General features: G+C 53.5%; 7 protein-coding genes across 7 annotated transcripts; 5 read left to right on the top strand and 2 right to left on the bottom strand.

The window, feature by feature from the left end:
- Nucleotides 1-926: 926 nt before the first annotated feature.
- On the top strand, nucleotides 927-3,137 carry J7T55_015661 (uncharacterized protein; the record flags this gene model as incomplete). The annotated part of the gene is made up of 1 exon (XM_053139914.1): nucleotides 927-3,137. One exon carries the CDS (start codon nucleotides 927-929, stop codon nucleotides 3,135-3,137), a length of 2,211 nt encoding a protein of 736 aa, XP_052997380.1.
- Nucleotides 3,138-4,861: 1,724 nt separating this feature from the next.
- On the top strand, nucleotides 4,862-5,888 carry J7T55_015660 (histone H2Az; the record flags this gene model as incomplete). Its single annotated transcript, XM_053139913.1, has 3 exons — nucleotides 4,862-4,972; nucleotides 5,452-5,583; nucleotides 5,700-5,888. 3 exons carry the CDS (start codon nucleotides 4,862-4,864, stop codon nucleotides 5,886-5,888), a joined length of 432 nt encoding a protein of 143 aa, XP_052997379.1.
- A 784-nt stretch (nucleotides 5,889-6,672) lies between these two features.
- Nucleotides 6,673-8,328, bottom strand: J7T55_015659 (uncharacterized protein; the record flags this gene model as incomplete). The annotated part of the gene is made up of 1 exon (XM_053139912.1): nucleotides 6,673-8,328. One exon carries the CDS (start codon nucleotides 8,326-8,328, stop codon nucleotides 6,673-6,675), a length of 1,656 nt encoding a protein of 551 aa, XP_052997378.1.
- Nucleotides 8,329-10,829: 2,501 nt separating this feature from the next.
- On the top strand, nucleotides 10,830-11,252 carry J7T55_015658 (uncharacterized protein; the record flags this gene model as incomplete). The annotated part of the gene is made up of 1 exon (XM_053139910.1): nucleotides 10,830-11,252. The coding sequence occupies one exon, from the start codon at nucleotides 10,830-10,832 to the stop codon at nucleotides 11,250-11,252; it is 423 nt and encodes a 140-aa protein (XP_052997377.1).
- A 2,786-nt stretch (nucleotides 11,253-14,038) lies between these two features.
- On the top strand, nucleotides 14,039-16,172 carry J7T55_015657 (uncharacterized protein; the record flags this gene model as incomplete). The annotated part of the gene is made up of 7 exons (XM_053139909.1): nucleotides 14,039-14,603; nucleotides 14,658-14,983; nucleotides 15,186-15,240; nucleotides 15,389-15,459; nucleotides 15,801-15,855; nucleotides 15,949-15,985; nucleotides 16,052-16,172. 7 exons carry the CDS (start codon nucleotides 14,039-14,041, stop codon nucleotides 16,170-16,172), a joined length of 1,230 nt encoding a protein of 409 aa, XP_052997376.1.
- Nucleotides 16,173-21,760: 5,588 nt separating this feature from the next.
- J7T55_015656 (uncharacterized protein) lies at nucleotides 21,761-22,060 on the bottom strand (the record flags this gene model as incomplete). The annotated part of the gene is made up of 1 exon (XM_053139908.1): nucleotides 21,761-22,060. One exon carries the CDS (start codon nucleotides 22,058-22,060, stop codon nucleotides 21,761-21,763), a length of 300 nt encoding a protein of 99 aa, XP_052997375.1.
- Nucleotides 22,061-22,603: 543 nt separating this feature from the next.
- Nucleotides 22,604-24,721, top strand: J7T55_015655 (R3H domain-containing protein; the record flags this gene model as incomplete). Its single annotated transcript, XM_053139907.1, has 4 exons — nucleotides 22,604-23,014; nucleotides 23,078-23,669; nucleotides 23,721-24,605; nucleotides 24,666-24,721. The coding sequence occupies 4 exons, from the start codon at nucleotides 22,604-22,606 to the stop codon at nucleotides 24,719-24,721; spliced, it is 1,944 nt and encodes a 647-aa protein (XP_052997374.1).
- Between the last annotated feature and the right edge of the window lie 2,920 nt (nucleotides 24,722-27,641).

The following is a 27,641-nucleotide window of genomic DNA, read 5'->3' as shown; positions in this document are numbered from 1 at the left end:
ATAGCTATTTAGAGGAACTGTATTGTTTATAGGCTGTCGATGGTGTCGCGAGGTATATTAATGAAGATAAGCTTAAGGAGACTTTTAGGCGCAATTAGGAGCATATGCGGTATGCTTGGTCCCGTGTAAGCTGCGGCATCTATGTCTACTTCCGACAAAGCTCCATGCTAACTCTTCTAGGTCGGTGGTCGCAGGTGGCTGTGAATTTTCTCCCTTGTCTTCTTTCCCCCTCTCGAACATTTCCTTTCGCGTCACTTCCGCGAATTCTTCAGACCACTTCCTAGATAAATGCATAATTGTGTAGGGGTCCAGCGGCAGTAAATCGGTCAATCATTCTGTAAAGAGAATCTAGGCTGATCATACCATGAGGCTGAATGCGATAGCATGGTGCCACTGGCAAAACACTAGCTAGACTCGGTCTTGCTGCATTAGACGGTACACAGTATTTTAGTTCAGCTGTCAATCCATTGAACGCTAACCTGGTCCTGGGTACCCACGCTTACACTCGCCACCATGCTGTCAGGTGAGGTCTCATGTGGACAATTGCGCCAGTAAATCACGGTCAAGTACCCTGAACTGCAACGCCATGCACATTGAGTACACCGCTGCCTCCAAGACATGAACCCTAATTGACTCACTCACAGGCTGAGAATTCTAGTCTGTAAGCTCTTCATTGCAGCGGGCGACTTTGCGAACGATTTTCTCTATTTCAGGGGACGAGAAGTAGCCACAGCGCTTTGTGAGCTACGTGGCGCACTTGCAACACTTATCTGGTTCTGGAATCTTGCATTGCGGCTGAGGCTTGGCGTCTGGATACGAATCTCGACGACAATCAATAAACCCCCAGACAGCCACTTCCGCTCGGACATGTAAATTCGCAACAAGTGTCATGAACACCAAGATCATGTTCCTGGAGGTCAGCAGCGATGCCAAAGTTCCTCGAAGCAATCGGAGACTTGGCCAAGGGCGCGGGCGTTGCAGCCGACACCGCAGTCTGGCTCGGTCGCTACGCCAAACGGCAGTACAACAGCAGCAAAAATGGAGTGTGTCTTCTGTGCAACAACCTTCAGCCCGAGGGCCATGAAAATACCTTTGTTTGGACACCGTCAGGGGCCCAGCGGAACGGCAGACCTGGTCAGAATGTCCAAGGCGGCAGCGTGCTTGCACTCTACCTGGAAGACCTATCAACCAAGAAGCTGTTAAAAAGCCGAGAGATCGACAAACAGACAGGCGTACCATTCAGGGACTGCAGATACTGCCGACTTTTGTGTGATATCTTCGATGCCTTCTACATCGACGAGTGGATGAGCTGGGTTACCGAGACGCACAATGCGATGCCGGTTTCATTTGGTCTGATGATCAGACAGGGAGCGCCCCTTGTCGTCACGACCATAGGCTTTGTTCACGACAAGTACTGGAAGGATGCACGCTCAGATGTGGAAATCTACCTTGACCCAACTGTGATTCTGAGCACCGTACCATCGGGTTTGTCGCCCGCGATGCCTGGTCTCCCGGCCATAGGCCCGGCGAATGTTCGACAGACTGACACTCGTTCCGAAATCTGCGTGAGCTTCATCAAGGACAGTGTCCGGCAATGCTGTACAGAGCATGGGGCTTGCAGGAGCATGTCTGAAGCATTCGTGCCCACGCGCCTCTTGTATGTCGGGGGAGGAAACGCTGCCCTCAGGCTCTGCGAAACCACCACCTGGCAAGAACAGCCGCCATATGTGGCTCTCAGCCATTGTTGGGGCGGAAGCAAACCTCTCTCACTGCTCAAAGCCCGGATGGAAGATTTCAAAAAGCATATCAACGTGGCAGACCTTCCAAACACTTTCAAGGACGCAATCATTGTGACACAGGAGCTCCAGCTGCCGTATCTCTGGATTGACTCGCTCTGCATCATTCAAGATGATACAACAGACTGGGAGCAGGAGGCTGCCAGGATGGCGGATGTCTACAGCAAAGCTTTCGTCGTCGTCACCGGATCTTCATCGCCCAATCCAGAGACACCCTTCCTTGGACCCAGGGAAGACGAGTGGCTGACCAAGACCTTCAACTTTCCTGTTGCTCCAGGGGTCAACGTCCCAGTGAAAGCACGAAAGCGGGCCGTCCTAGCCGCACCCTTGGACCAAGGACTCCTCGAGCCACCGTTCACCACATCCTGGGGAACTCTCAAGCGTGTCGGCCCATTGTACAACCGTGGCTGGTGTTTCCAAGAAGCTTACTTGGCCACCCGAAACCTGCATTTCACCCCTGGATCACTAATTTTCGAGTGCAAGACGCATCGACGCGGTGAGGACCAGTTGCCACCTTACCCATCCACCGCTCCGGGCACTTTGGGCCACCCTGATCCGGCCGACCAGTGGCGCATGCTCGTCAAGTCCTTCACGTCGCGCCAGCTAACCTTTGGCGGTGACAAGCTGCCGGCCATCAGCGGCGCGGCCGTGACGATGCCGCAGGCGCAGCATGGGCGGTATCTGGCCGGATTGTGGGCCGATACGTTGCTCCTCGATCTGATGTGGCAGGTGATGCCGTGGTTTGTGCTTGCGGGGCAGCACAGTGAGTCCCTAGCGTACAACGACAAGGAAGGGGGACCGCCGACTTGGTCGTGGGCGTCTATGAGATGGGGGGTGGTCTGGACGAAGCTGAAAATACCGCAACCCGTGGCCAGGGTTCTGGACGTGCAAGTTACAGTTGAGGGAGTCAATCCGTACGGGAAGGTGTCCGGGGGCGTGATCAAACTCCAGGGCCGTCTCAGACGGTGCCGGCTGAAGTTCGACAGCCGCTTGGAACATGACGCGTATTATACGCTCGAAGATGGCTCGACAAGCAAGCCCCAGCATTACAGAACTGACGGGCCACTCTCACGCGAGACGGTGCCTGGACCATATGGGGCAAACGCGCGACGGGGCCGAGCCGGACCTTTCTGCATCGACACAGACAAAGAGGAAGTGACTGCGGCAGTGTTCTTTATCGCTTGTTGTCCATTCGTCGGTCATATTGGTAAGCAGTACGTCGGACTTGTGCTGGGCTCATCACCACGATCTCCTGGACTTATGGAAAGAGTTGGGGCAATATTCAACCTGCCCAGAAGTTGGTACGATTCGGCAGAAGAAGCGGTTGTCACTATCGTATGAACGTGCGAGGAATGCATTGATGGATTTGAAGACCTCACTGTCATAAATTTAGCCCCTGATTATATTCAATTTGTATGACGTTGGGAAGATAATGCGATGTCAAGTTTTCAACAGTGTGCCCAGAACACCAACATGCTTGTGACCGCGTAATTGCTACCCAACCCGAGCAAGAGGCGTATGTGGATGAACATGAAATAAAATTGGCCAGAACACCACGTGTAGATTGCAAAGGGAAAATAAAATACATTCTCTAGCTCGATGTGCAATAGTGCGGCAGGTCGGAATTGCGTTAGTAGTAGATTGCCCAACTAGTTGACACTTTGACGAGGACCTCACGATGTGGAGAAGTGAGGTTGGCTTGAGGCTGAGTGATGAGCCTCAGCTTCAGGGAGCTTGGGCCCCTTCGAGGACGAGTGCAAATCCCGTTCCAAGACCATCCCCGCCTTCTTTGTCGGGTTGTCTCTATCAGCCACAGTCCGTGCGCCACACCCGGCAGTTGCGCCACACCTTGGTTGCCAGTAGGCGATTCTGGAGGATCGTCAGCGAAGCAGCACTTCTTGACCCAAAGGCTTCATTGAGGCCACAGCCAAACCCGCACCTAGGCCGTGGCACGGTTCCATTCCGTCTGAAGGGCCTCAAGGGTCACCCAAGAAGTCCATTCAACATCTTTTTTGTCTCCCATCCGCCGGTGCGGCGGAATATCGCTGCCCTCGCTGACGGCGTCACAGCGTTGCGGGCAGAGCTGCTGGCAGCCGAATGACCACAGACACCCGGTAAGCATGGTACGTGTAACTCTTCTTTCCCTCCTCTCCACCCTTCAAGATGGCATCAGTCAGGGAGACCAGAAGCTGGCCTCTCGATTGATGCTACTTTCGAGTATTCCAGCCAGACGATGGGGCTAGTTATCCCCTCTGCGTTGCCCTCCATTTCCCGCCGACAGACAGCTGCTACTGCTACTGCGAGCATATCCAAACTCCTCGAACTGCACATCAGGCACGAGTGGGTCCGCCGTAGTGGCAGAAGCGACAGACCACCCAGGCAGCCAGGGCGGCCCAACAGAAAAGGTGAAGAGCCACGGGAAACCTTGGAAGAGGGGAGAGGGAGGGGGTGAGCAGCTAGGGGGGGTGGTCTCTCCTCTAGGGGAAGGGTACCAGCCCGCTGCCCACTCACTGCCCACTCAGTCACTCACTTGTTTTGGTTTGGCTTGAGCCTTGCAAACCTTGGGAGGGCGGGTGAATCAACACAGCAGAGCAACAGGCCAATTACACCCGCCTGTCCGGCAGCAACCAGCAGCAACCAGCAGCAACCAGGCAAGCAACCAGCAGACACACAGCTGCACCTAGGCAGGGCAGCTCCAGCACCAATACCACTAGGACCGACACCGACCAGCATCGGGCGACCAGCATTCTGCACCTTTTGCAGCCTCCTCGATTTTCACACACTCTAGTGCAAGCACTCGCTCCAACGCCAACATCTGCACCTACGCCCTGTGCCTGCGACCCGACTCCATCCATCCAAACCCAAACCCATCATCCCCGAAAACTTCGACCCCATCGCATAACTTTCGCATCCACCCCCCACCACAGCTCTTATCATCATCACCACCATCGACAGCAGCATAACAACGCGACCACACGTACTCAGCAACATCGCATTCAGAATTCCAGATCCAAGAGGTCCATCCCGCGCAAACCGTTCAACAAAAAAACAATACCATCATCACAATGGCCGGTGGAAAGGGCAAGTCTTCGGGCGGCAAGAGCTCAGGTGGAAAGACATCGGCCACTGAGGGCCAGAAGAAGCAGCAGAGCCACTCTGCCCGCGCTGGTCTCCAGGTAAGACTCACAGATACATTCTATCTGCATTTTATATCACCTCCTCGTCGTCGACTCCCTCGGTCCCACCGCACGCGATCCGACTTCGAGAGGCCGTTTACCGATCCTGCACGCCATGTCCACGACTTGAAGCAGCCCGCTCGACGCGTCGCTTGAGAGCCCCTTCGAGCTTATTCAACATCGTCTGTGCACTGCCAACAACAATAAAAGAAAGCGTTACTCGAAAAGATCATGCATTTTATCGGCATGCACGCGACGTGCGCACGCCACGCTCATCGTTTACACTGTTGTTGCCAGCCTCGATTCGACTTTTCATGGATATGACCGGCGGACTTGGCATCGCAGTCAGGTCAACATGGCTTGCGCCGGATCGCGTAACCCGCATCGAAACTCGTCTCTCGCCCTGATGTGCTGTGCCGCATCGACCTATCACTATCATCGCGCCTCATGATCTGATTGCTGACTCTCATCACCTCCAGTTCCCCTGTGGCCGTGTTAAGCGTTTCCTCAAGGCAAACACCCAGAACAAGATGCGCGTTGGCGCCAAGGCAGCTGTCTACGTTACCGCCGTCCTTGAGTACCTTACTGCCGAAGTCCTCGAGCTCGCAGGCGTGAGTAATCCATTCGTCGCCCCCATTCCTCTTATGGTTGCACTGCAGCACCTACTCTGCTGCTGCCTAATTCTCCATGACCAACTGTCAATACTGACGCGATTTCCGTTTCGCAGAACGCGGCCAAGGACCTCAAGGTCAAGCGTATCACCCCTCGCCACCTGCAGCTCGCTATCCGTGGCGACGAGGAGCTCGACACCCTGATCCGCGCTACCATTGCTTTCGGCGGTGTCCTGCCACACATCAACCGTGCGCTCCTGCTCAAGGTCGAGCAGAAGAAGAAGCTCAAGGCTCAGGAGGCTTAGACTTGTCAACATCTAGATTCGACTGGGAGTCACCGGCCACGACGATGATCTTTGACGATGATTTTTACTCTCCAACTTTTCGCCCGGCACGGCTGATCTGACGCGTCCTGTCAGCGGGGCGTCACGTTACCCTGGGGACTTTTGCTTGAGGAAGACGTTTTTGCGGCTGGGCGAACCAAGAGTCTGGGATGATTTCTGGGCACGGGACAGTCATTTTGGATGATGTTGCTTGGCGGTCATCTCACCGCCCTGGACGCGTAGAGGCTGTGTCTTTGAAGCCCTCGTGCGCGGATTCGCCCGCCTCTTGTGCTGCGGGGCAAAGGCAGTGCGCCGGATGTGTAACAACAGAGATTTTTTTCCTCTTGCCGATTCCAAACGTTGTTCGGTTTCTTCGCGCGTTTACAGGATGATTGGAAAACAGGAGGTGGTCCAAAGACCTTGAGGGGAGGGGGCAGGAGCAGGAGGTATGTGTGCTAAGGACAAAATATCTCTACACAGTAATAGGAGCAATGCTGAGTTTTATTGTTTCTCGACTGCTAAACCATTCCAAAATCAATGACTGCAAGAAAATTACAATAGGAAAAATTCCAAACAAAAGCACGCTTTGAAGTGCAAGCACGGCGTGTTGTAAATGCAGATATGCAATCAGTCGCTCCCTCTCCTTCCGGTTCCATTTCTAAAAACCATAGATTGTGACCAGAGTGCCAGATCTACATGAGAAAAGCAAAAGCGTCGGCGTTGTCGGACGTCGTGCTATGAGGAGTATGAAGGACCAGCCGTATCATCACATCATCTCTCCCCTCATGAACGCGTTGCGCATCCTAAGCAAGGCCCTAAGGCTCTCCTCCTCGTCACCTTGCTCGACCAGTGGCGTCGCGGGTGAATTCATATCCTCATCGACGTCCTTGGCCAGCTCAGACAGTGGCAGGGCACCGGCCTCGCGCATGGTGACGTCCCCATCCACGTCAGGGCCGTCAATGAACGGCGGTGCTGGCGCTGCTGCGGCATGTGGCTGCTCCCCCTCGCCTTCGTTGCTCGATGATGAGCAGAGTGAGACTGCTGATGAGTTGGATGACGCGGATGATGACGACGAGTCGGACCACGATTCCCAGTCCTCGCCCCCCGCTGCTGCTCCTACGTCGGCGCGGTGCTGCTCTGCCTGCTGCAGGTCCCGTGGCCGATGCTCCCGGGCGAGCTGTCTTGTAGGCGTGGTGGAGGTGTCAATAGACGAACGCGTCGGGCTGGGTGGCCCTCCGCCGCCGCTTCGTCGTCCCAGCAGCGCGAACATCGTGTCCCGCTTGCCTATTCGCTCAGGGCTCTTGGGCGAAAGAGGTTCAGGGTTTGATGAGGAGCTGAACCAGGCCCGCTCGCTGTACGCGTCCTGAAGCTCGTGGGCTGTGAGCTGGCCTGCGTTCTCCGCGATGTGAGCGGTCGGCCGTGATGATGACGATGATACAGATGTGTCCAGCACGAAGGGCGCAAATGACTGTAGCCCCTCGCCTGTGAGCCGCGCGATCTTGCGGCGCGACTTGGTGCGTCGCTGCTCCGACTCGTCGTCGCCCTCGTCGTCGCTGTAGTCGTCAAAGTCGAGCGGCGCCGCCGTGATCGCAAAGTCGGCCGGTGTGTCCGTCACGGCCAGAGATGCCCTGCTCGGGGACACAGGCTCGGCGTCGATGGGCGACACCTCGCGTATGAGCTCCCGCGGCGGCTCAGGCAGCGTCGGCGAGCAGGGCGAGACATCTTCGTTGTTCGTCTCGCTACCTTCCGTCTCCTCCTCCACAGTCGACAAGTCCTTATCATGACGCGCAGTAGACTTCTGGCGCCGCGCAAGCCGGCGCTGCTTGTACTCCAGGATGGTGAGCTTCTTGGTCCGCCCCCTATTCTCCTCCTCCTCCGCCTGCCGCAACGCGGCGTCCAGCGCCTCGGCCTCGCGGAGGATCGGACGGCCCTCCTGCTGCGCGCGGAAGAGCGCGTGGTGGCACTCGCTGGGGAAGTCGCAGTGCACCCAGCAGTCGTGGCGCCTGCGCAGGAACAATGCGTCGCGCTTGGCCTCGAACCCTTCCAACTCCTCCCCGTCGTCCTCGGCGGCCGCCGCGTGCTCGTCACCCCAGTCCTCCCTGGCGTCGTCATGACTGGCGCTGGCAGCCCCGTTCAGCAGCACAGTCCGCCGCCACGCGCCGCGGGTCTTCCACCCTGTGTAGTCGAACTCGGCCTTGCACGGCCCGCCGCGGTTGCGCTTGCGCTTCCTGCTGGTTGTGGCGGGCGCGATCGCCTCGCCTAGGCAGAAGGTGTGGTCGCAGTCTAGGCACCGCCGGGTCACGGCCAGGCGGTAGATTGTGTAGCAGGAGTGGCAGCGCCACAACCAGGGACAGGGAACCGCTGGTGGTAGTGGCGGTTTTAGTGCTGTGTCTTGGCGTGAAGAGGTTGTGGAGGGCTTCATGTCGAGCGGTTGGTGCTGCGGCGGCGGCGACGAGGTGTTATTAGACATGTTGTTGACCCACGGCATTTTAAATTGCGGTTCAGAGCACATCGATTTGAAGGATCCTGATGTTGGACCACCAAGAGGATTATTTTGCGAAGTTGGAGGGGAGAGATATTCTGAGTGTTGTTGCAGAAATCGGTGGTAGGTTGGCCTGTGGTCTCTTCAAGAGACAAGACTGTAATGATGACTGGTGATGATGGGACGTGTGATAAAAGAGCAAATGTGAGCAATCAGCAAGCAAATAAAAACCACAACACAAGTTGTTAGAGGGTGTAAAATTTCATGGCGATGGAAAAGGCTTTCAACGCTTGGTCCGTACAGTCAGTTCAGGGAGCAATAGATTCGAAACATCAGAAGCAGCCTCCAGAGTATGCTCACCATCGGGAGGAGGCAGCAGATATGTAGCAGCATTGAAACCTCTAGAAACCTCATGGACCAACTTCAAGTGTTGCCATACCGTTACAAGACAAAGCGATGCGGCCCAAGAAATTTGTCATCGATCAAGACTCTCAGCCGCCGAGTCTGCGACTTTCCCAGGAGAACAGCTCCAAATATAGTACCCTGTTCCGACACGGTCGTCCTCTTTGTCCCAAGCCTTGGTATCAAAAGATCGAGAAGGTTTCCATAATGCCCACGTGCTGCCTCGCTTGTGCCGGAACGAGGGCGACGGAAGACAAAGGAAACGAAAGCCAGGAGTCGGTCCGGTGTTAAAGGAGGTGATACCTCACATCTCACGACTCACAAGAGTAGCCGCTGCCCATGACAATAACATATTTTGAGAGACGGTCTGCATGTCACGCATAATCCTTCATGGGCGCACAGGCGACTTGGTCTAATACTGTCTTGTTCCAATTGACGGATAATCGTCTTTCTGGGCTGATATCGATGACCCAGATGATTCTTTGCCCCCATCTAGGACTGTTATGCCGTCCAAATGATATCATGCCTAGACTCCACGGTCTGGCCTATTGTTGAAACCGTAACCACATGCACCACAGGCTCTCGAAATTAAGCACTGTTATTATTCAATTTAAGACAATCCATAGTACAATGCAGATGACAAGCCTCCTCAAAGCACTTCAATTTGTTTCGAGATCAGCGGTGGAGTCGATGTGGAATATCACTTTAAATGTTCATCTCATGCAATGGTGAAGTTGCCGACCTCTTTTATATGTAAGAATCCTTGTTGGTGTGTCGAATGTGGCTGATGCGGAAAGCTACAAGTGCAATTTGCAAGCATAAATAATGGTTGCAAACTTGTCTAAGTACTAAAAAGTGTAGAAAGATAGATACAAAGTGAACACGTCAATTTATAGGTTCCAGACAAGATTGCATCCCAAGACACACTTACATAGCTGAAGTCTCTGCACTCCTTACCGAGAGTGGCTGCCTGTACATGGAGATGCATGTATTGATGAAGTCGTCCTTCTCAGACACTGAGTTATTCTGTCTGTACAAAGGCGATTCACACAAGATTATTGAAAAATACCACCATCTATTTGACAACTCCAGATGTGCCGAGTTTCAATATCTTTCATCAGCTATGAGACCACCACTACGGAAAATGACAGAATTCAAGAGCAACTCTATCCTTATTAGCTCCAAATTTTAAACCAAATCTATTCCAATAGAACTATCATATGGGGGCTGGTACTCTGTAGTAAGTTTCTCCGACGAGAATCTCATCCTATATCCCCCAACCGAATTCTGTCTTTCTCAGTCCATGCCTGCCTGGCCAATCATGTGTTGGACGTGGTATCCTCAGAATCGGCTTGAGATGGTTTTGTGATATAATATATATGCTGAATTTCTATCGTGATGTCTTCATCGACAATTCGCATGGAGTCTGTTACTATGGCTGGCGTCAGACCGTCCAGTTACTGGGGCTCAAGTCCTTCACATTCATGTTTGCCTAAGCGGCATGTGGGCCTACCCAAGCCATATATGTTCCAATCTCGAGAAATGAATGATACATAACGTGCATGAAAAACGATAAGTCGCTTCATTCTAGTTTTCTTTCGATAAGCCACCCGGGAAGTGAGCTGTTGACGATGTGCTTGAATGGCTTAGAGCAGAAGGAGCTGCGGGCGAGCGGGTAGTCGAGAAGGAGCGTTCGATGAAAAAAGGAGCGGATAACGTACGGCAGCCTTAATTTGCAAGTCAACGGTGCTGTGTTGAGTCTGTGGGGCCCAACGAGAGGATCATCCAGTCACAGCCCCGGGCTCTGTGCGTATCGTGACGAAGCATTCTCATTGCCTCTTTTGACGACCATTCGAGATATTGTTACCCACGGTCTTTTTAATATACCCAGTCTCCTAGTCTGTAACTTGATACTGCCACTTCTTTACCTCCACAGCGACCCAAGCTCCAAACTTCCGGAAGTCCTTACGACACGCTTTATCTGAATACAACTGTACAAATCTTCCACGTGAGAATATCACTTGGCGCAACAAGTCAACATGTCGAGCACTAGGGAAAGAAACGACAAAGACACACACCAGCCGCTGCGCCCACCGAAGCGCCCTGGCGTGCCTGAAGAAGAAGAAAACTTCAGGAGCCGGCCAGGGCGCGGTGGATATCGCAGTCAAGGAGAAGAGGGAGTCAACGGGAGTTTTGAGGACCTCGGCTTCTCAGCGACCTCCTATAGCCAAGTTCCAAAATTTGATCTCCAGCAAGCTACGACGCCGAACTACAGGCAAGACAAGAGTGGTCCCGGAACTGTGTTCGAGCCGAAAGATGATCATATCCTCCGTGTTGCCATCGCCATGGGCTCAAAATTCAAGGACATCATAAAGTTTTATGTTTCAGAACCGCTACGACATCAGCAAGGATATATTGAAAACCCGCGCGGAAGAGTTGGGGCTGTCGTGGTCAGGGAATGAAGACAGAAAGCTGTTCCACAGCGGGATGCGGGAAGACGAATCCCACGATGTGCTGGCCCAAATGAGCAATGGTCAATTTCCAAAACGAGGGCCTGAGGAGATTCAAGAGCATCTAAAGTGGCTGAATTTGATAAGCGATAGACCAGAGGGGAACTACTTGCTTGCTTTGGGGCCCTCTCAAGCTGCATTGCACAGCAATTACCAAACCCGGCAATCGAATCCGATACACATCACGGAAACTTCAAGCCCCCCAATGACTTGCAAATACCCAACATATCTGCCAGAGCCCTAATTTCATACTGCTCAGAGTCGCCCAGGTCTCGAGACCCAAAATACATTCTACACACCAGCTCAGGGGTCCTCCCGAGATCAACAATACGGCGATTTACAAGGCCAGCAAGTTACCCCAGCATCATTAGTCCCGTCCCCGAAAAATCCCGAGACTGGTCCAGTCAGATTGACACCACCGATCGTGGGTTCGATTCTCCGAAGCCGCAGCACTAGGGAATCGAGGCCTGTTACGATCGATAGCTTCGCCAGTCCCCGCCAACAGACGAAGACGGCACTGGATAATTCTCTCCTGAAGCGCTTACGTGCCGAGGGTCTCACAGTAAAGGAGATACGCGAAGAGTACTATGCGGGTTTTGCAGAGGGCAGCATATCGAACTACATGGTACGGCATCACTATCGAATGTGGTCGCAAGAACAAGACTGTCAAGTACTTGAACTGCATGAAAGACACATTGGCGACTGGGCTAAGATTAGCGAGCTCCTTGGCTCTCCAGTTCGAAGTCCGGGTGAAGTAAAGGCTTGTTACGGACATCTCGTAAGAGAGAAATCCGGGGTCAAGAAGAAATACACGAGAAAGGTGTTCAAGCGGGAAGAAGACCACAAGATTCGGCTGGGGTGTGCCGAAGGGCTAAACTCTCGACAAATCGTTGCAAAATATCTCCCAGAACGGGCTATAAAAAGTGTTCTCGATCGGAGCAGAAAACCAAACGTACTTTGGAGTGATGAAAATGACAAGCAGCTACGAGACATGAATTTGAGCCCTGGGCCAACAGAATTTGACTGAAACTGTGTCGGCCAACAGCTCGATCCACACCGGAGTGGTGCAGCAGTTCAAGCTCGTTGGAACTATCTACAAAGCTGTGTGCTTGACAACGAAGAAAAAGGAGACGAGGACGGGGTCTAAATGAACGCAAACAAGACTGGATTCGTGTGATCACCGAGGTCTAGTACGTGGCCAAATCGACAACAAGTTCACCAATACAGAGTCAGAGACCGGAAATCGAATAGATATATGTACACAGTATTAAGACAGGGAATTTGGGGCAGAGAAAAGAAACCGTGATATCTTAAGCTGAAAAGAACATTGTCGATTTCGTGATCTAAGCCCTAACTCCACGAAAACAGCTGTGAGATGAACGATAGCCATGCGCTGTACCACGACTCTTACCACACAGCACCTGCGTATTAATACAGCACAGATCAAGCTTGTGTGCCACAAGAATGTAGAGACCATCTAACCAAGCCCATTTACATGCAATCTTCAAACTCAGCCAACGTTGGCGCTTAGCTCTTGTATGTGAAAAGCTCCTGCACAGAGCCGCTTCTAAAGTTCCACCTTTGACCCTGGGCAGTAGTGAAAGTTGCCTCGCATGTGTACCTTCGTCTTTCAATTACCGATTTCGCATGACTTGTCTTGCTTCGTGGGTGCCAGGATCCTTTAAGACTTCATGTCAGTAGGTGCAAACCAATTCTGAGAATCAAGGCTCATGCGCCGATGCTGCCTTTCCCTGCTTTGACTGCGTTTGCCAGTGTGCCATAGAGCATCGCATATTTTGGAGTGGCTCAGGTAGTTCAGCGTTTTGGACCAGCATTAGTCAAGGGGCTGAAATGACTGTCATAAGTTGCTGAACAGAGCAGTAATGATATTGTCTGTCCCTATGGAAGAACGCTTCTCTCTCTCGGATTGCCCGACTTCCTCTCGAAGCATATGTTTTGAATGGCGGAGTGAGGGAGGCAGTAATACGCCAAGCGATACCTAGGATCATGATCACATTACTGTGGTCGGCATAGCAGAATCGCCTCGTGAGTACTTATAGCGCTCAGGTCGACAATTAAGACGGACTTTATGATGCTGAAAAGACCTTTTGCTTCGAAACCAGTGCAAATCTGTTTAGGACACGTCAAATGATCAATTGAATCGTCATCGGCCATACGAACTGTGTCTTGGGACCATAGACCCGGACTGCATGAACCGCAGTTTCCTCAACAGTTCATTTACCGAATACTCCTTCCCGAATCATGGTCTATTGCTTTCTTCCCATACATCGTAAGCTTTTCATTGGGATACCACTTCCACTGTCGACGAAACAAGCCAGCTCCTAACCACGTATCTCCATCCACACATCAAAGTCAATATCAAGCAGGCTCTTTTTCTACAAGAACTTAACATGGATGGTCGTCAGAGAACTTGGCCTTATACGACACCTACACACGCGTCCGAGGGGAACAGAAGTGGCAACCATGGGCCGCAATTCGATCCTAGCTCATATCAGAATTCCTTACAATCGTTCAATTCATACCAAGACTTCAGCTTCAGCCAACATCCAAACGCGTACCAAAACTTCGAGCAACATCGAGACATCAATTTCAACCAAACTCCCAATAATTACCAAGCATTCGGCTTCTATCAAGGACTCCATCCCAGTCAACATCCCAGTGCCTACCATCCGACCGCTTATACCCAAAATGAGGCCATGGAACAGCCTAGCTAGCACATGGGGGGTTCAGGTCTCATACCTGCCTCCTTCTCGGGAGGTCAAAACAACTTCAACCAATCAGGTGCCATACCTCAGGGGGAAGGTTCTGGGGGCATCAATTACTCAGCCTATCCAAACTCTGCGCCAAACACAGGTCTTCAGGGGGTGCAACCGCTGACGGGGTATGAGCTGCCAGGACATGAGAGACCGTTTCGGGATGCAGAAGCAAATCTGCTGCGGATGGTCAATGCTCGTGCTGGAAGTCTCATTGACTTCTCTAATGAATCGGGACACACGATGGATTCGATCCGAAAGTACATTGCGGACCAGAGACTGACGTGGACACCGGATCAGGACAGGGAGCTGAGAGCTGTTAGGGTGGACGAGCTCTCTGATATGTCTCGCGTCAGGCAACAACTCACGTTGAGTGGGCACCGAATCGACGACGAAATTCTGGCCCGCGCCAAGTATCTCGCGGGTGAAGAGGTGGCCCGACATTCTGCGCAGATCAACAACCGTCGTTCCACGACGCTACAGCAGGAGTGGACAGAAGACGAGTCCAAAATACTCCAGCAGTGGGTGCGTGAGCATCATGGAAAATGGCGTGGCGTGACAGACTGGCTACCTAATCGCACAGAGGCCCAGTGTGTACATAGGTGGAGCTACATCCAACGTCAACCCAAAAGACCCCGAGAAAGGCCATTCTGGACGGTTGAAGAGCTCAGGCAGCTTCGCAATTTCGCAGCTGGACATGACAGCTGGACCGAGAATAAAGACGAATTGAAGCGTTCACTTCCTGGTCGGACCACGGACGCCTGCGCCGCTAGATGGCATCGTTTAATGAAAGCATGGGGGGCTGAGGAGGATGCTTACCTGCGCAGTCTCACACCTCAGGACAGCACGGACTGGTGGGAAACAGTTGCTGGCAATCGGATTATCATGGAAGGACGGAGCATCGAGGAGGTAAAGATACGGCACGCATTTTTGATGGCTTGCAGAGCCCATGGAAAGGTCGTTCGACCCTTGGGGAGGAGCCGAATTCTCGTGTCCGGAGATCGGGCACAGCCAGGGATACGCCCCCCTTCTGGACATTGATTTTCTAGAACTCGAATAAACCAAGATGAAATTTATTGAGTTTTCTCTTTCCTGATGCGCTGCGATCCAGCTGAGGTTTTTGAATTTCTGTGACACCGACTCGCTGCACAAGAGGAGTCTTGTCGGTATGCATGGTGATCATTCGGACGAGTTGATTTTGGCCTTTGGGCGGAAGAGTAGATAAATTGTAGACACAAGCCGTCGAGTGGCCACAGCTGATACTCAATATCACTCAAAACTGTGTCGTGGACACTGATCGTGGTGGTGTCATAGTGAGGCGTGCTCCACGCTCGTGGGCACTCACGACGGTATTCAATGAACAAATCGTGCAGGTGGCCAACTGCGTCAATGTTCTCTTGCGCGGTCATCTGATGCGCTTTTAGCACTCGAGGCCAAGGTTCATGTAGGCTACGACGGGCTCGTCACCGGGCTACAAACGGAGGACGCGCAGCCAAACGGAGGGAAAAAGGGGTGCCGACCAAGGGCTCCTTCAGGAACTAACCCGAGTTTCATGCAGATGCTAAGTCGCATTGGAATACTTGCAATAGCATGCAAACGTCCAGTCGAGTCCGATGAGGTCGGATAGATTGTATCTACTGTGCACAACGGCAACTACACCGCGGAAAGATCCACTGGACAAAAGCTATTCCGTGCTTGGAATCAATATGACCAGTGCTCTGAAAAGGACGTCGAAAAACCCATCACAGAGGACTTGATTGAGATACTGCACAGTGACCTCAGTATGACCTTGAAGAATGACTCCAGTATAAAACTAAGACGCTTTTCATGCTGCCGCGGACGCTGACAGGGGCAGAACGACGTTTTGCGTTCAGGATACAACGGTCACAGTCTTCTCCCACCTCTGATTTTGTATGTGTCATGGATTCATGCCGTTTTCATACCCACGCGTCCTTCTAAAACATGGGTTAACACCAGACGCGGGGCAAGGTCGACGATATTTGGAGGAGGGATACAAGATGAGTGGATGACGAGGACAAGCCCGGACATTGTGCTGCTGGCGACGGCGGCCGAATTTCAGCTTACGAGCCAGAAATGATATGTTTGGCGCAGTTCGCTGACTTGTGGGATGATAGAGGATAATCACGCTGCAATGCGATAGGAAGTGTATGCGAGCATCGTGTGCAGCTAGCCAAGAGCGTCATTACCTGTTATCCTTTGTATGATTTTATTCAGAGGACGTCACACATTACAGGGGCATTTATACTAGATAGTTTCGGACCCGATTTCCTGAGACGTTGTCCAATTGGCTGCCAACTCAAGCCTTGATGACCGAATAGCACACAAATCCACGACTGTACAACCCTCTACTTCAACTGAGATCCGAGACGGTGGGCATCTCCGAAAGTTCCCACTTGGCTCGGAGAGTAAGGGAGGTGGGTATTATACTTCATGCTGCATGAAGCTCGCATTCTTGGAGATGAGATAAGACCGGCACGGGCTTGGAGGTGTGCGACGGCGAGTCTGTCACAATAGCCCAAGCATCCTCACCTGCACACCGTCCACACCTGTCGGAAGTATTCGAAAATGAAAAGGGATGCACGCTAGACACCCGGCTCGTCAGGCTCCTCTCCTCTCCTCTCGCCTACCTCCGCGCCGGGCAGACGGCAATCGATGCCGACTTGGAAGGGGCTTGGAACAAAAGGAGCACACGCACATTCACTCATACGCACGCACGCACTGTACGCAAACACAGTATCCCGGACTCTTGACAAACCAAAACAGGCTGGCCCAAGCTCCGCGAAAGAAACGAAGGGAAAAAAAAAAGGATCCACTCGGTTCAGAACCCCTGAAGGAAGGCTGAGCAGATTCAATGTTCCATCCATTGGGCGTCCCTCCTCCACCCTGAGCCCAAATCGAGCGGAGCGGGAAATTAAGAGCCTGCGGTGCGGCGACCCACCCGGATTCATTCTAGAAACACATGTCAGATCAAAGTAGGAAGCGGGCTCCTCCCACACGATGCCCCCCATTCCCCCTCATTTTGTGCGCGAGCGCTGCACTGACGTTTCGGGTGTGGTCTTGTCGTGAAGATGGTGGCTAGAGGTGTTTTCGCTGGCGATGAGGCCCGATGATGACTTCAGGGGCTGTAAAGCTTTTGACGCAGTGGCTTTGTCTCGGGAGTTGCGAACAAAGGCGAATGGGAGAGGCAAGACATCAAAAGAAAAGCAATATCACATGACACATCAAATATGCGACTCATCTAGCTGCTCGTGTTCTTCTCCCGCCAATGTCTCCGAGGTGCCTAGCGCTGCGACAGAACAAAGTGGTCGGCCTTCCAGAAGAACGACAGGTCTGTTTGATAGTCGGGGCCCGTCCTACGGAGTCATACCCGGGCCCTGAGGGGGTCCGTCGCTGACAGGGCTGGGCCTAGAAAACCAACAGAGGCGAAGGGAAAACGTGTCAGCACTCTATCCAGGGACTGCCCGTCATCTCGCCTAATCCCGAGGCGAGACTTCCGCTGGGGGAAGCTACGTGCCCGGTGGAAAGGACCTAACAGAATAGGAAAGGCGAGCAAAGTGAGTGGGCCGAAGCCAGATGTCGTGCGGCGCGCATACAACCAGGTTGGTGATGTTCGAAGTAGTGTTGACTGTAAGACTGCTGCCACGGCCGCACCCTGTGAGGATGGTGAAGCGTAGGTGTGATGAGGCCTGGCAGAGCAGGCAGTAGACCGACGGGCATTGACGCTTTCAAAGGCAGCGAGCGAAATTGATGACAATTTCTCCCTGCGTTCCAAGCGACGGCGCCAAGGGAACCGCGACATGGCGATGGCCGAGATTCCGATGCGACCTTGCCACGTGCCTAAGCGAAGGAGGCTGATGGCGATGATTGACAAAAATTACCCAGAACAGAGTCGATTTCGTCCTCGATGGCGTGCCAGTCCCATCGCGATCATTCAAGACGACGAGCTGCTATTCCTAGCGTTGCATCAGGATGGCAAGGCCGCTATGGGAGGAGTCGTATGTGATGACCCGGGCGGGCGGTAGTCAACCTCGTCCTGGAAGATGATTGTCGACAGCAAGCACATTGGGCACCGAAAAGGGTAGACCAATCTCGGCAAGGTGTAGATGACAGCCGATCAATACGATCGGCCAGATTGTGCCCATGGTCTGGTGACAGGAGTGCGTGCGAGCCGGGAAAGCTTGCGCCGCCATGCAAACACACGCGGTGTTACCGGCTGCCAGGGCCACCGCGGGGCGTACTGTATTTACCTGTGCGCATAGCAGATCCCCATGGCCTAGAAAACGCCAGTGCGTAAGATTCCGAACGCCGGACGGCGGAAGAGAGCACTGTGGATATGTGAGAGAGCTGGGAGGGGGATAACGTTGGTCGCCTGTTTTGAGGGGGTGCGAAGGTCACGATGTTCTGTCCCACGTCCCACGCAGCCCGCCTAGCAGGTGGCTTTGCTTTGACGGCGAGACAGTGAGTTCGTGTTTGGGGTCCTGGCAGGATGGCGCAATCTTTCGCGGCTGCACATGGACTATTGTCTTCGTGGTGAGCGACAAGACGCGTTCTTGGGTGGGCGGGCAGTGGCCCACGGATGACCTGCCCAGATCATAGTTCGTTCCTGTGCACGTCTCTGAGCGTCGGGACGGATATTTGCAGATCGTACAAGGTAAGCTGCAGGAACATGATGGCGTGGCATGGGGAAAGTCATGTGTCGTCAATGTGTATGTATGTGTATACCTCGAAGGGTGCGATTGTGTGCATGTAACTGTCGCATCAGCCAGCAGCCTGCAGCCAATACCGAGTAGACAAGCCCCTGACGCAAAGTGTACACTGGGCAGACCACCTTGAATCATTGGTCATATAGCTTGGTCGAGAGAGAAAAAGGAGATAGCCCACTGTGAAGGTAGACTTCAGTATTGTCGATCGGACTGCAGCCGCACGCGCACCCCGCCAGCCGCACAAAGCTGCAGCATGCGGCCGAGACAGCGGATGGGCCGGGCCTCGCCTCAGCGGCGTCAAGGTTAGGTTTTGGTGTCCCATGCGCATGCGTGAGGGGCGATTGAGTACTGTGTACAGTGTACAGACGGCAGCAGAAGTGGGTAAATGGGCGAGCACCTGTGCGTAGTAGACGAGACATGGGGAGTGATGATCATCCAAACCCAACTCGTATGCACGCCAGCTTATGCAAGATCGCTTCTTTTGGCGATCTGTGCGATATTGCGTGTAGAGCCTGCAGTGATGAGCAGTGATAAAAGGGGATTGGATAAACAGATGATACACAAGAGGGCATATCGTCCTGTCACGACCTGTCCTGTCCTGTACTGTATTGTACCGTCGGATGGACGTCTGATCGGCCGAGATGGCCTCCCCGTGGTCCCCGGTTCGGAGAGGCCGTGATGCCGTCCCACTGGGCACTGGCCAGCATTGGGAGCCGCATGTTAATTGAGATCAGTTAGTCTGCCAGTCTGCTGGTCCAGCAGCAGTCAGTCAGTCTCGCCGTTCTCGTCTCGCACAGACGGGAAGCTCCACGACTCCAGATGGGAGGGACCGCCCAAGGGACCGGTGGATTAGACCAGACCAGATCAGATCAGACCAGCAGCAGAGGTGGTTACAGATAGATGAGCAGCCCTGGCAGGGTGCCTTGTTAATGTCCATCCGATGGAGCTGTAGTCGAGCCTCGGGACTCGAGACTGGCAGATTGACGATTGGGGTGTGAGACACACATACCAATGGTATGAAATCAGCGAGTGCAGCCTGCAGGTTCTGAGCTGCGGGTGTGCGTTTTGGGGTGTCTTGTGGTGTCTGTGGTGAACCCCTATCTGCGGTGACGATTCGTCCAAGAAGGATGGTTCATTTTGATGTCTGTGGGCCAAGGTTTGGTTGATGCGTGGTGGATGCGCGGTTGATGCGCCCTGCACCTTTTTTTTTTGTTTGAATTTGACTTTGGTTTTTTTTCCCCCTCTCCCCTCGCGTCTCTCTCTTTTTCTCACACACATTTTCGTCCCTCGTGCTGCCGTTTACTCACGTCCTGCCTGGCGTTTCGTCTCCACTCCTCCAAGTTCGTCAAACGCCGACTCGCGTCCCGTTCCCGTTCGATTGGAAAAGGGCCCCGCCGTTTTCTTCTCGAAGCCTCAACCCTGTCACACAGCCCTGCCAGCCTGCCTAGCGACGGTTCTTGTTTGCCGTCGCCGTTTGGGTCAGCTGTTAGGCCAGGTGGCACCGTCGCCTGCCAAAGCTTAACTCGGGTACTCCAGCTACCCCACTTTGAGCACCTGCCATCCGGGCAACCTCCAACCGCCCACGCCAAACAATCAAAGTATCAGGTACATCGGTTTGCTTTTGCTTTTGTGACGGTGCTCCTCTGCACCTTGTGCAGCTTTATGTGTGCTTTCCAGGTAGGTGGTCGCACCTTAGAGTTTAGATCGTAGATTCAGCTGTGCACAAACAACAAACAAACAATCTATCCATCCACTGATTCAGTGCTTTCTTGCTGGTTTGATCATTCAATTGCTACAGAAGAAGGAGAAGTGCTGCTTCTATTACAGAGCCAGAGACTAAACCAAAGGGGCCATTCCAAGGGTCGCTGTCAAGACAAGAGAGAACTCAGGATATGGTTGGTGGTTGGTTATTCATAAGTGTTAGATAGAGGTCACCTAGAAACAAATACAGGCGCTAGGCCCGCTAAGTCGGATCCTCGCCGGCAGCTAGCAGCAGCTAGACCTGCTCCCCGTTATGCCTTCTCCCTGCTGGCCCAACCGCTGGGAGCACTTGTGCCACTTTGCCTGGGCAACCCTGAACCTGACTGAGCCTGCAGACGGTACAGACGTACACAATACAGATAGTACAAGAAGTCGGAGGTGAAGGTACCTGGGTACTTTGGCCACTCCCATGCATCAAACCCCCCTTCTTCCTCTCCCCTCTTGCGACTCTTCCCCCACCCAAAGAGCTGGAAGCCAGCAAATTCCACCTCCATTCCTGCATTCCAGGCCAAGCTTGGGAGCCAGCCAGGACCTTGCTGTCCTTGTCCTGCACCTGCCTCTGCTGCACCTGCTGCTGCAACTGCTGCGCCAGTTGATTTGACACACAGCATAGACTCTGAGACTACAGCATCAGTACCTGTTACCAGTACGAGGTACAGCAGGTACAGTGAGTGTCTCTTCTGCCCAGCTTGCCTCCACCTGCCAACTCATACGGTCACTGTTAGCCTACAACCTCATCTCATCTCCATCGCCCATCTCCCTCCCGTCTCCATCCCACCTCGTCGCCGCCGCCGATTCTTGTTTTCCCCCCCTCCCCCTCCCTCCATCCCTCCCTCCTTGTGACAACAATCACGAGGACAGGCACATCAAGGACGTCGACTACAACATCATCAAGCGAAGCGCCGTAAATAGCCGCCTGTTGCCTCTATCTTTCTCTTCCTCTCTCATGATTGACAGACAGATAGACAGACACACAGACACAGAACCCACAGCCCTTGAAGCTGTCGTCTGCTTCCACCTTGCCTGACTCTCTCATTTCGACCTCGTCCGTCTTGTTTTGCCCGCCTTTCCCCTTTGGGCCTTAGGTGTGCCTCTGCCATCCACGGCGACCCCAGCAAGTCCCAGTCGCAGTCCCAGCGCCAGGCCCAGTCCAACCAGCCAGTCCCTCGCCAGTCACCACCGACCGACCGGGCCAATATTTTCAGCCCCATATTTCTTTTGGGGGACTGCCGTGGAAGCGTGGCAGCTCTCCGTCCTCGTTCGAAAATTCGAGTACAGGCCCAAATATCGCCCCAGTGCGAAACCTCCATTTCCTCTTCCACCCGCCCTCCCCTCGAGATAAGCCCTCCCAGGTCCAAGGCTCAAGGTCCAAAAGGTCCAAAGGTCCCAGTTCACCCGGCGACATCAAACTGACTACGACGGCGGCCGTGCATTCTGTGTCCCTGCCAGTCTCGTCTCGGCTCGTCTCGTCCTGCCTCCTCTTCGCCTGGCCTCGCGTCATTGTCGTTGACCGCCTCGGGGCGACAATATCGAATAATAAAGGGGACCATACACTCCCTGGCCCCTCCCCACTCCAGGAGATTTCCTCCATTCCCGCAACGCAACGCACTGCACTGCACCGCAGCACAGCACTGCAACCTCTTTTTCGGTGAGAATTCCCTTCCCTTCATCAACCCCATGAGCCCCTACCTTTCCTGCCTTCCCCTGTCTCTGCCTCTGACTCCGTCTCTGATCCTGCCTCTGCCTCTGCCTTGCTTTCCCCCTCGCGACCCCCATCGAAAATCGCACATCCATACTCCATTATTATAGTTCTACCTCTAATACCATCCCTCACAGCTTTGCGCCACCTCACCCTGTCGCATCCTTCACCCCTGCGACTCCTTAGCACTCCTCTCCTTTCCGACAGCAACCTTCACCACCTCGAAATATCCTGCTGCTCGGTCTCTGGACAGCTTGCCTCTTTCGCCTCCTGGGCAAGCTGTTCAACTGATTTTCAACTCTTGTCCTCCTCCAGTCTAGCCACGCGCCCCGCCAAGCCACATACATGAGCATCATGACCCATCCGCAGCAGCCCGACGCGTTCGCCGCGTACGGCTCCTACAATGGTGGCATGGGCAACCGATCACCAAACTCTACGAGGAACGGGTACTCTACTCTGCCTTCGGGCATGGGCGCGAACCGCCAGCCAAGCCAGAGGCAGCAGCAGCAACAGCAGCAGCAACAGATGGATGCCGCCGGCCAGCAGGGAACCTCAATGTACCCCATGATGGACCGGTACGGCATCCTCGACAGCATCACACGTGGCCCCCCAACAGTCTCTGGCATGCCCGGGGAGTATATGGCTGGTAACCAGTCCGCCTGGAACTACAACGGCGGCGGCTCCTCGGCTACTGTCAACGGCCCCATACCTGATGTCAGATCTCGGTCGGTCAACAGGAGGCCAGGCATTCCAGATGTCAGTTCAGGCCGATCTCCGTTGTCGCTTCTCCGATATCCCGCTGACCCTCAACCTCAACAGTACTGGATGCAGCAACCTGACCCAACAAGTCACCCCGGCATCGGTCTTCAGGCTCCTAACCAACCCGTCTACACCCCCCAGGGCGTTCCCTACGGCCAGGTGATGAGCGGCATGGACCAGCTCCGATCCCAGCCACACATGTTCTCCGAGGGCCGCCAATCGCATCACGACAAGAAGGACGACTTGATACCCACCGCCATCGTCATCAAGAATATCCCTTTCAACGTGCGCAAGGAAGTCCTGCAGGCCATCATGATGGAGATGAACCTGCCACAGCCTTACGCCTTCAACTACCACTTCGATAATGGCGTGTTCCGCGGTCTCGCCTTTGCCAACTTCTCCAGCGCCGACGAGACGAGACAGGTCATCGACAGGATGAACCAGCTGGATGTTCAAGGGCGTAAATTGCGGGTTGAGTACAAGAAGATGCTGCCAGAGCACGAGCGGGAGCGTATTGAGCGAGAGAAGCGCCAGAAGCGCGGCCAGCTAGAGGAGCAACACCGCCCGATGCCCACTCTGCAGCACCAGGCCTCACTCCAGTCCTTGCATAGCCGGGAGAACGACGCCGCTCCCTCGCGGTCGTCGCCAAGCCGTAAGTCAGCCGCCATCCTAACCCAGTGCTCACGAAGCTCACACCTCACAGGCGACTACGACTTGAATGACCCCGCGACCTTGAACAACTACATCAAGATGCGATCCTACAGGGAGGATGCGAATAACACGGACTACCTCGTCTTCGATGCATCTACCGCTCCCGAGGAGCGCCGCGTCATTCACATTCTGGCTCATAACATGGGACTACATCACGGCTCCTACGGCACCGGTGACAGCCGATGTGCTGTCGTCTGGAAGGAGAACATGGGGCCTCCCGATTTGGCCGTCAATTCAAGTCACACCCCAGTGTCCGCGGTGGACCAGCTCCAATATCCAGCCAATAGCAAGAGCTTAGCGCGTGCTGCTACAATTGATTTTGGCGAGCAGCGGACGTCAAGCACCAATGGCTACGGCACTATTGGCCGGCATGGCAACCCGGCGCTGGAGGTTCCCGACAGCAGCCCTGATGGTCTGAACAACATTGCGAATCTGCGGACCATTCGGAGCATGGCCGAGCTTGGAAGGCCCGGGCAGAATCTGCAGGCAAGGACCCCGAGTCCGCGGGAGTCGGGCTACCCAACCTCTTCCCTTCGCCTGAACGAGCATGGTCTGTCTTCACGACCAGATCTTTCAAGCGCATTTGGAGGGCTTGCTGCTACACCGACTACTCCTGGAGGCAGCCTGAACCACCGCGCGTCCGACCTGAGCCTCTCAGGCGTGACCAACAACTTGAGCTCTCTGAGCGTGGCAGAAGGCCCATATGAGGCGACCCGGCTACGGGAGAACCCTGGTGCTATTGGCAGCCAGCGGCCCGGAGTGAACGGGCTCAGTTCTCGTAACGCGCCCGAGCGCCAGCCCCGTGGGCCAGAGACCGGTTGGGAAAATGTAGGCTTCAACGGCCGTCGGGTGAATGGGCATGCGCAGCGTGGCAGCGGTTCGTCCAATCTGACGTCTCAAGATTCTTACTCGGAGTTACTGACAGGGTCTCGAGCAGACTCGTCCGAAAACTTCCACGGCAGCGGCGCAAGCAGCAGCCTCTACTCCCACTAGTGTCGAGGGCTCTTGAGACAATTTTGAGCCTTTGTATGCCGAATGAACGAACGAACGATTGTCCTCCTTCCGTCCGACAAAAAACCAAGGCTGTCTTTTCACGGCGCATCGATGCTTTCTGATCTATACCTTTTATATGCGATTAGTTCTCGCGACGTTTCTGGCTTGCAAATTTGCGGTCCTCCAGTTTTTCGTTTTCATACCAACCGACCAGGAGAATTTCCCCGGCGGTTTAATGCTACCAGAACGCGGTACACGGTCACGAAACAACACATCTTGACGCCGAGCGGAGAGCTTTTATCCACACGATACCTCCACGATCTGACGACTGGATGCCTCCAAAAAAAGTAGAAGACGCAGAACAGCGATTCTCAAATGTCGATCAGGGTTTCCCGGAATTTTACAAGAGACCTTACATGGGCGACCATTTTATGCCGTACGACTCAGCATTCATGGGGCATGGCTGAACGGGCTTGACGGGCTCACGTTCCTACACCAGTCAAGTCTTGGATTCCAGGGCTCGCAACTGAAGCCACCCAATTCCAATAGACACGTCTTCAGCAGAGGTGTCCCTCGACCATGCCCCGACGACCGTTACGCCTTTACGACGACACGTCTAGATGGCCTCTAGATCATCCTGTTCTCAAGAACGGAAAAACAACAGACCCTTTGGCTTTCGGCCTCGGCCACCATCTAATCATGACGCACTCCGACCTCGCTTGCTTGCAATATCCTTAGGCATGGAATCTATCATGCCCCGCCTCGTGGTCAGATGCCGACTCCGGGCGGCCGATGGACCTATCCGCAATAGTTTTTCGGTTTTTGAGCCTCACAAAAGTTTGGTGATGGACCTTTGCTCTCGGGTCCTTGTATCATTATTATGACCCTTCCCACGACAGATGATATATGGATTACAGCCCCCTGTTTCAATATCCCCCTCGCTCCCAGTTGATCACAGCACAATCAATTCAATCATTTTTGGACTGCTTCCATGTAGTATTATCATCACATTCGTTTATGGCTTATAATGGACAGTCAATCTCTCACCCCGGGTCGAGAACGTAACCGGATGGTTTAACTCACAGGCTGGCCATGCATCCTGAGATAACAAGTTGTGTGGCTCCGCCTTCCGTTCAGAGTATGGTACTCAGCGCAGATCACATTGAGTTACTGGTTGATGCAGCGGCTTGGATTGTTGATGGATATCCGGGGTGGCAAGTGCCACAGGCTTCAGGTTTGACGTGGTTTGGTAACGGTCTTTGCATGGAACTGGAGTGAGGGATCAGTTGAATATGCCACCATTGACCTTTGGTGTTCCCTTCAGAGGAGACAGATCTAGTTTGGGACGGCAGTTCGGACTTAACTTGCGGGCAGAAATACTGGGGTCGAGACTTGGGACTGCAAGAAGTTCCAGAGTGATAAAATAAGAGGCCAGGCTACTGCTGAATTAATGAGGAGGTGAAATCAAACCGTCACTACTTTAGCATGTGATGACAAACAGGCGATAATTGGACAGGAAGGTCGTTGACTGTCTTGCTTGAGTGATTGGCGATGCCGAGTGAAGACCGGCGAAGACTAGCTGCGGTTTCTTAAGTGGTATAGTGCGAATGTTCTCATCAGGGGCGTGATTCCCAAGCCGGCGAGCTTAGTGTACAGGGAAACGGGCGGGCAGGCAGACAGACAGGCATAGCGAAGTGATAGCGACAACGGAAATGTGAGAATTTGAATTGTATAATCACGGTCGGCCGCAGCCTTGTCCGAGCTGTGCCGTTGGGAGCCTTGGCTGATTGGTCAGACTGTTTTCGTCTCCTCCTGGTCCAGGCTGTCACTGCAAGTCTTCCCGTCCAATCTCAACTATGTAGATTATCGATACTTTGTCTTCTCGAGGATAGTCGGAATTTGAAGAGATAGATTCGATGCGAAGTGCCTTGCTCTGCCCCCTTCTGTCCTATACATTGACCTGGAATGCACCCAGGCAGAGTTCGGAGTTAGTAAACTGCTTTCGGAGCTAGTTATATTGATGTCGATCTCTTACTATAACTGTTGTGTAATGCTACCGTCCGCTGTTTTTTTGCAGCCGGCCAACTGCGCTGTGCACTATCACGGTGATGGCACCGTGGCTGTCGTCTGCGCTCAGACTGAAGAAAGCATGATGTTTAAACCATCGTCCCTGGGTTTGTGATGCCGCGCGCAGTGGCAAGCGTGGATTAAAATTTCCCCTCGACAAACCGGCGCATGGAAAAAGGACTCGACCAAAGGTGCCGCAGGCGGGCCCGTCGAAGTTTGTGGCACGGCTGATAAAACAGTTGGGGCAAGTTTCGGATCTGTCCTGGAATAAGGCCGTAGAGTAGCATGTAGAATAATTTTATGATAAGCTGCTTGCCTTGAGATAATTAACAATAGGCCCGGCCACCTTCAGTAAGGCAGACGCAGGAAAGGGAGGAAATATCTTTCGAAATTCTTCGTGCTTTTGCTCGCTCGACTTGTGTTTCTCGACTACGCTCAATGTGCCTCAAATTCCTCAGCTCGGCTTAATGAATTTGAGATTAATGCAAAGATAAGGATTTAGTCCTGATTTCAGCGTTGAAGGGGACAAAATTTTCTGAAGTTGGAGTTGTTTAATGTAGAGGAAGAAAAGGTAGTTATCCTCAAACTCGATGACTGACTGCCATTCATTCGTGGCTATCCGACATAAGATGCGTGCTGGCTCATTTACGCATAGAACATGAATGACTACGCAGCTTCTGATTAGCCAAGGGTTGCGATGTCTACAAGAGAAGCTACATCGGGCCGCAATCTCAGGATCTCAATCCTTGTGGTCATTTCTCACCGAAAGGCTTTCTACTGTACGGCAGCGGACGTAAACCATCTTGTACCAACGCTTCCATCCCACCACACACCGAACAGTGACACATCCACG

The sequence above is a fragment of the Diaporthe amygdali genome (assembly GCF_026229845.1).
Source record: "Diaporthe amygdali strain CAA958 chromosome Unknown NODE_5_length_1802954_cov_64_987939, whole genome shotgun sequence".
In the NCBI taxonomy this organism is placed as follows: Eukaryota; Fungi; Ascomycota; class Sordariomycetes; order Diaporthales; family Diaporthaceae; genus Diaporthe; species Diaporthe amygdali.
The sequence above is the reverse complement of the archived record's forward strand: the minus strand, read 5'-3'. Positions and strand labels throughout refer to the sequence as shown.